The 8,051-nt window shown below is 36.7% G+C and overlaps 1 protein-coding gene across 1 annotated transcript; it reads left to right on the top strand.

Annotated features, from left to right (window-relative positions):
• The first annotated feature begins 2,812 nt into the window (after positions 1–2,812).
• On the top strand, positions 2,813–7,404 carry gamt (guanidinoacetate N-methyltransferase). Its single transcript, XM_084395656.1, has 6 exons — positions 2,813–3,226; positions 5,025–5,170; positions 5,268–5,331; positions 6,711–6,778; positions 6,864–6,974; positions 7,064–7,404. Exons 1-6 carry the CDS (start codon positions 3,052–3,054, stop codon positions 7,202–7,204), a joined length of 705 nt encoding a protein of 234 aa, XP_084251782.1. The 5' UTR covers positions 2,813–3,051; the 3' UTR covers positions 7,205–7,404.
• Positions 7,405–8,051: the final 647 nt, after the last annotated feature.

Genomic DNA, 8,051 nt, shown 5'->3' with positions numbered 1-8,051 from the left:
ACCATGATTGGCAGTGAAGCAATGCAACTGACTAGGTCACATGATAATGACAACATGGCGAATGTAGTGCATCCAGATTACATTCATACTACAAACATTCGTACTATATAGAACATACTTTTTCAGTGTCTGTGAAGAAATTACTTATTCAAAATAACAAGACAGTAGGCCTATGTGATTTAGCAGCCATACTTCCCTAAGCACTTCCCCTCATGAGAATCCCTGCCACCATTTTGAAGTGCGTTCGACTTTGTCAAGTGGGCGAGAGAATTTTATTTGGACAGACCCTCGACCCCTTGATTTTGACAGAGGGAGCGAGTCTACTTACTTGAGGCAGATCCGTAGACAACAATGCAACAGGATTGTGACGTCACAGCAGCAACTTGCAGTGCTCACACTTAGGGAAAATCCCTATGCATCCTAAGCATCCCTATACCCTACTCACTCCGAAGGGCAAAACATGACCATACACGATTAAATTACTTCCTTGAAGTGACCATTGCATGTTCCTTTGCTAATAGACCCGTGGAAGGGCCCTTCGAAGGGATTCAGTTGTTCATTTGGATTCATTTGGAACACCCCTACAAATGGCGTCCGCTCCCAAAGTGCCCTTCTAGGGTGCAAAAACGCCGTTTGGAATTCGCCCTTAATTTACCCAGTGATCAAGGGCTTAGGGTGTTCCATTTAAACACATTGCAAGGGTTCCGCCAGTAGTGGGCACTTGTGCAATGTAAGCAATGACGTACATCCGAGTGAATGAGACGGAGGGAAGTTAGCGAGGGAAGGGCATAAAAAAGTTAAGAAAGCCCAGCAGTGAAAACCAGTTCAGGAATGAAGCATTACTTTTATCAGGTCTTTTCAATAAATAAGTTGTTCCACGTAACAATGATTTGTTCATAAATCAGGCTGATTCAGTACTTCCATAGTAGGAACAGTAGTGTAGTATGACTCATTGATCTGGTCGAAGTGAACAGATCACTAGAGGGAAGAATTATTCCATATTCCAGTTTGTTTCCCACAAAAATCCATCACATGACTTCAAAAGGGTTGAAATGGAAGTTGACCACTTTTATAGTATTTTATGGTGCTTTTACAACAGTCCTCATTAATCGTAATTGCATGGAAAAGAGTGGCCATTTTAAAATTTTCCCATTTTTATTTCACAGAAGAAAAAGAGAGAGCATACACTCACTTATAACAACATGAGTGAGTAAATAAGGACAGAATCTTCCTTTTTTTTGAGTGAATGATCCCTTTAGAAATGTCAGTTGTGAGTGTGCTTCATCGTGATTCAAAGATATGCTGTTTGGATTGTACTATCAGCAAACCTGGTTCAACAGGTTCACATATAGGCCTACACTGTTGGGGGTGCAGATATCTGTGTTTACAGGACAAGAGAAGGAGGTGCTTCAGTACGAAAAGCAGAGGATTTATACAGCCACATACTTTTATTGATTAAATCTGACTATATTCATCGGTTGTGAATTTGTCTGAATCACATACAGTCACATAACCTAAGCAGTAAAGAATAAGCTCATAATAATGAATTTAAATATTGATAAAAAATGAATTCATTCAGATATCTCAGTTAGAAGATCAAATGTTCTTGTTTGCTGCTCACAGAATGTGAATTGTTACATGCAAAGAGATCAATTAAGATGTTGCAGCAGAAAACGGATGTGCTTCCCTATCAATTCCTTTTAACTATTTTGTAACAACAAGAATGTTGGGTATGCAAGTAGCCTTAAATTATTGACAGAAATATTGACAAAAACTAAAAACCTGTGGCTGTCCAGAATGTAAATAGTTCAGAAAGTCCACTTGTTCTGAATAATTGCACAACCTTAAAGGGATAGTTCACCCAAAAATGGTTGTTCCAAACCTGTATGAGTTTCTTTCTTCAGCTGAACATAAATGAGGATATTTTCAATAATGTTGGTAACCAGGCAGTTGACGGTAGCCATCGACTTCCATGGTATTTTTTTTCCTACTATGGAAGTCAATTGCTACTGTCAACTGTTTCATTACCAACATTTAAAAAAAATATCTTTGTGTTCAACAGAAGAAAGAAACTCATATGGTTTGGAACAACTTGAGGGTGAGTGATGTCATTAGGGTTAATATACTGAAACTACACTCTTCTTGAAACTACTTACCCCCACACACACTTGGAAAAGTATTACTTTTGTAAAAGCATTATTTTTTGGACAAGAATAACAGAAATACCATGTTTTTGGACATGTGTGAATGCATTATATATATATATGCATATGGTAATTATTCAATACCATGACAATGGGGTCCAAATCTAAGAGCACTATGGAAATTGGCTCTATTTTGCTTTTTGTCATTTAAATAAATAAAACATTATATTTGCAGCATAATTTGTGTGAAAAGTTAAATTAAAAATGATTTTGACAATTACTTTGTTCTGTCCCTATTTTGCTTTCATGACAGGGTTCAAGCAGAGATGAACTTGTGCAAAACTTTATGACCCTTGTCCAGCATGATCTGAGAATATGTGTTCATCAGTGGAACAAAGCATATCTTACCTTTTGTACAAATGAATTCGCAAATTTGCGTATTTGATTGTGACCTACAAATAGTGAATAATATTAAACATTTCTTAATCATTTTATTTCCAGCTTTAAATCAGATGTTGAGTCCCAGATTTTCAATGTGGTCTCATAGTTTTGCACAGCATGATATCAAAGTGCCATTGTACTGTCATGTTACACAATCACTGTACCATTATTCTGCCACATGGGAATGCATAACCATGGCATTTAAATAGTGAAGAATAGTGAAGGCTACAGCTGTTGGGTTAACCATCATGAATCAGAAGCTGTTCCAGCTGTCTAGCAATGCATGTGAGAGTCCACCCCCTTCTCAGTGGACTCCTTATCAACACTCACTCTTTGACTACACAGATTCTTGCACAATCAGCAGTTCTTTAAATATATAACACTCAAGTCACGGCAGAGACGATCTCTTCAACCACTGCGGGTTAATACACACCACGCCACAACTGTCAACATTCAACAATCCACCATGGCCAGTGCACAGCCGATCTTCTCACAGGGCGAAAACTGCAAGCAAGTATGGCATGGCGCTAGTGCTGACTACAATGCAGCCGACACACACCTGGAGATCATGGGAAAACCCGTCATGGAGCGCTGGGAAACTCCATACATGCACTCTCTTGCAACAGTTGCTGCATCTAAAGGTAATTTCCTATTAAATTCTTGATTCAGCTGAATCAACAACAGTATGCAGTCAATGCGTGGTATGTTTTTGTTTTCAATTAAAAATGACTTAATTGCAATATTATATTTAACATCACGCAGACGTCAATATGATCTGTCGAAAACTTTTGAAACAAGACTTGTTTTCAATAACTCAATGACAGAGAATTTTACTATGGCGAAGGGAATCAGATTCTTGAACGAATCCTTCAGTTGAGTCGAATCTTTTTAACAAACCGGTTTAGACGATTCGTTCGTGAATCGGTCTCTAAGCGGTTCGCAAGTCAAAAACTCACCAAATGATTAAACATTATTCGTCCCCAAAAGTCCGAATATGCACATAATATGGTATGCAGGAAGGAGTCACTACGACAATAAAGTGATTGTACCCGCAGTATTTATGAAACAGTTGAGAACAAATAATATGGTGGATGCAGTATTTTGGAAAATCATGCTACACACTACTAAAAAGCATGTATTTCTATTAGACTACACACACTTATCACATTTAGTACATGCTCGGAGTCTCTACATGTCCACTTGATGTTGTTTAACATCTTTCACATTTACCAACAATTAACGTTAACTGTTTGAGCAAAAAGCGACAAAATAAACAAATAACTTAACCAACTTAATCGTAGAACCATAAACACCCGTATTTGCCTACATTTGGCTATATTAGAACATTTTCGAGAATGTATAGCCTACCACGCAAAGATGACAACGTGATGACGCAAAGCACCGCTAAATAGGTTTGAAACGATCTGTTTGAAAGAACCGATTCCGAAAACGAGTCTTCCCCTCACTACTATGGCGAAGAATTAGCTCATGAATATTAATTTAGAAATGCTGACGTTGCTTCTTAATCTTCCTGGAGCCCCCGGTGGCGTTACTTAATTAATATTCATCACCTACTCTTTCATCACACTGCCAGAATAGAATTAGCTGCTAGTACGTGAACAACGTTCACGTTGTATTCGTGAGATAAGAGTGCGTTATCTGTGTGAATGTGACACGAACATGTGCTTGTGTCACGACGACATGTGCAAAACTTCCCCACGCAGAATATAGAGGTAAAATACTAGTAAAAAGTTGACCGTTTACTGAATTTGATTCATATTTTCTCGCTTAACTTAACCACGCCAGGAGACGGCGCGCGAATGTGCATGTCTTTGAATGGCTGCATTAAATTGCAGTGCATTGCATTTTGCCTGAATATATTCACTTACATGCATTAAGTTAGTCCAGGCTACTACGTTTCATGGCAATAATGTATGTTCATATTTATACAGAGCACGTGTCACATGGGATCACAAACTGAATTTCTAGAAATGCCATTCATTTGAGAAGGGCTGGTCACTAGTGTCCTCTACTTTGCTCATTACATGTCTATTTTTACTCTTCCCTGAAATATCACCTCCTGCAACTCCAGGGGCAAGACCTTTCCCAGGACCACCACTCTGTCATTAATATCTGGCATAGTAAGATTTGTGTGTAAATCTTGCTATGCTAGATCTGAATGAGAAATATATATGTAATAATATAATGAAATGATATATGTAATATACTGTATATGAACCAAGCATTAATCAAAATGAATGTTTATTGGCTTACATAAGTCAGGCTTACAGTAAATATTCCATGCCAAATATTAATTTTATAACATGATGCACAATATATGCACTTAATGGACAAAAGGCAGTTGTAGTGAAGAGCAATAAACTATTAATAAAAAATCATAAGCATTACCAACGTGTCTCCTCTTGCTTGGGAACGCAGGTGGAAGGGTGCTTGAGATCGGCTTTGGAATGGCCATAGCAGCCACTAAAGTGGAGTCCTTCCCCATTGAGGAGCATTGGATCATTGAGTGTAATGATGGCGTATTCCAGAGGCTACAGGAATGGGCCAAGAGTCAGCCACATAAAGTAAAGCGAAACACATCCATGTCTGATATTTGTATATTGTGTTGAGCTATTATTACGGAGCAGTTCATGACTTATTAAACTGGTTTTACTTGCATAGATTGTTCCTCTGAAAGGCCTGTGGGAAGAGGTTGTGCCGACCCTACCTGACAATCACTTTGATGGTAAAATTATTTTAATATTTACGATAATGTAAGCAAAATATCTTTTAAGGAATGTTAAAATTGGTTGTTAGTTCAAAGGCAGTAAAAAGTGTTGTTTACCTTCCCATGACTGCACATTAAAAATAAGAAAATATTAATTACCGTTCAAAAGTTTGGGTTTTCTTAAGAGAAAATAATACATTTAATTAATAAGGAGGCATTCAATTGATCAAATGTGGCAGTAAAGACATGTATAATATTACAAAAAAAAATCTATTTCAAATAAATGCTGTTATTTTGAACTTTCTGTTCATCAAAAAATAGTTTCCCCACAAAAATATTAAGCAACACAACTGTTTTCAACATTGTTAATACTACTACTACTAATAATAGATGTTTCTTAAGCACCAAATCAGCATATTATGATGATTTCTGAAGGATCATGTGACCCTGAAGACTGTCAAATGATCAGGAATAAATTACATTTTCAAATATATTAAAATAGAAACAAGTTATTTACTCTTAATATAGTTATTTGTTGTTTTTAATAAAAAAATAAAAAGATATACAGGCTTGGTGAGCATAAGACATTTCGGTAACACTTTACAATAAGGTTCATTAGTTAATGCATTAATTAACATGAACTAACAATGAGCAATACTGTATTTGTTAATCTTTGTTAATGTTAGTTCATAAAAAATACACCCGTTCATTGTTTGTTCATGTTAGTTCACATTGCATTAAAGGGATAGTTCACCCAAAAATGAAAATTCTGTCATCGTTTACTCACCCTCAAGTTGTTCCAAACCTGTATGAGTTTCTTTGTTCTGCTGAACACAAAGGAAGATATTTGGAAGAATGTTTGTAATCAACAGATCTCGGTCCCCATTGACTTCCATAGTAGGAAAAAAATATACTATGGTAGTCAATGGGGACCGAGATCTGTTTGGTTACAAACATTCTTCCAAATATCTTTCTTTGTGTTCAGCAGAACAAAGAAACTCATACAGGTTTGGAACAACTTGAGGGTGAGTAAACAATGATAGAATTTTCATTTTTGGGTGAACTATCCCTTTAACTAATGTTAACAAGATTTTAATAAAGTATTAGTAAATGTTGAAATTAACAAAGATGAATAAATGCTGTATAAGTACAGTTCATGCTAACTAATGAACCTTATTGTAAAGAGTTACCGACACTTCTTTCAAAAACAAAAAAATCTTACCAACCCCAAACTTTTGAACGGTATTGTAAATTTGATCTAATAATATACTGTATGTAATATATTAAATTACACAGAAAAATAAATACATACTTCGAACAAATGTGTAGGCTATTTATGAGTATTATGTTAAGTTGCAATTAAGAAAGTTCTGCATATATTTGCCTTCCAATCACAGGTATTCTTTATGACACATATCCCTTGTCAGAGGAGACGTGGCACACACATCAGTTCAACTTCATCAAGGTTTGTGGACAGTTAAATTGCGGTTTAATTTCGTGTTAACTGTCGGTGATCACACTCCATTATGTTGACTGAACCGTGTTCTCAGGGTCATGCTAACAGACTGCTGAAGCCCGGCGGCGTGCTCACATACTGTAATCTCACTTCCTGGGGTGAGCTGCTGAAAAATAAATATACTGACATCGACAAAATGTTCCAAGTGAGTACCTGAACTCTGAACTGAATTTTTTAGAACTGTAATTATATCCATCCCATTGTGCTCTGGTCTTATGATGCACTTTTCTTCAGGAGACACAAGTTCCCCACCTGCTGGAAGCAGGGTTCAAGAAGGAGAAGATCAGCACCACGTTGATGGACATCAGTCCTCCCAGTGAATGCAAATACTATTCCTTTAAGAAGATGATCACACCGACTATTGTTAAAGAATAAGAAAACAAACTGCATTTAAATCATTCTATTGTTAATTTTCTCTGAAAAACTTATTTAATTTATCTACAAGGGTGAATTGCATTCAAATCTCAAAATTACCAGAAAAAGGTTTTTATAAATGACCATGCATAGTTGTGCCATTCAAAAACTTTTTTTTCTTTTTTGATTGTACTGCTCGAAAATAAACACTACATCATTTACATATTGTTAGCTGTTGCACTTCGTATACTAGATTTAATAAGGCGCTGACTGTTGTGAATGTATTCACTGATAAAGCGACAGCAGAGCCTTCAGCTGCAGTCCTCTTGAACTTTTTTGCCGAAGTCAGCTGTTCAATTTGGATTTTGCAGAATCTTTATTTATCATTGGGGAATTCACTTTTTATTTAGGTATTGTACCCATGCCATGAAGGGGTCCAGGAGTTTGTGTTTTGTTCGAAAAAGGTCATGGCATTTGTCAAGATTACAACAGGAATTTAGGGGTTAAGCAGACTGAACCACGTTTTCACAGCACGACACACTTTAGACTAGGAATTAAGCAGTTATTAAAGGGATAGTTCACCCAAAAATGAAAATGCTGTCAACATGTACTCACCCTCAGTTCTTAAAGGGTAACTCTCGGCAAAATGCAACTCAGGGTCTTTTTTGTTAATCTACCCGTTGTGGCAAAAATTCATTAAACAATCATCAACTGCGTAAGAGACACTCTGAAATTCAAATGATCATTAAAAAAGTATTTTATTCTTGCAAGAAGGCCCAGTTGCCACACAGAAGTCATTAGTACAGTCTGTGGAACAAGTGCAACGAAGGGAGGGAGGGCAGAGGAGCCTTTATAGTACCTTCAAGGT

Source organism: Rutilus rutilus (genome assembly GCF_951802725.1).
Source record: "Rutilus rutilus genome assembly, chromosome: 22".
NCBI classification, from domain to species: Eukaryota; Metazoa; Chordata; class Actinopteri; order Cypriniformes; family Leuciscidae; genus Rutilus; species Rutilus rutilus.
The sequence above is the reverse complement of the archived record's forward strand: the minus strand, read 5'-3'. Positions and strand labels throughout refer to the sequence as shown.

Bases quoted from the DNA above. Each gene is read 5' to 3' on its own strand.
- gamt (XM_084395656.1), top strand. From the start codon at position 3,052: ATGGCCAGTGCACAGCCGATCTTCTCACAGGGCGAAAACTGCAAGCAA. The intron at 5,171-5,267 runs GTAAAGCGAAAC...TTACTTGCATAG, and splicing joins CCAAGAGTCAGCCACATAAA to ATTGTTCCTCTGAAAGGCCT. The intron at 6,975-7,063 runs GTGAGTACCTGA...ACTTTTCTTCAG, and splicing joins ACATCGACAAAATGTTCCAA to GAGACACAAGTTCCCCACCT.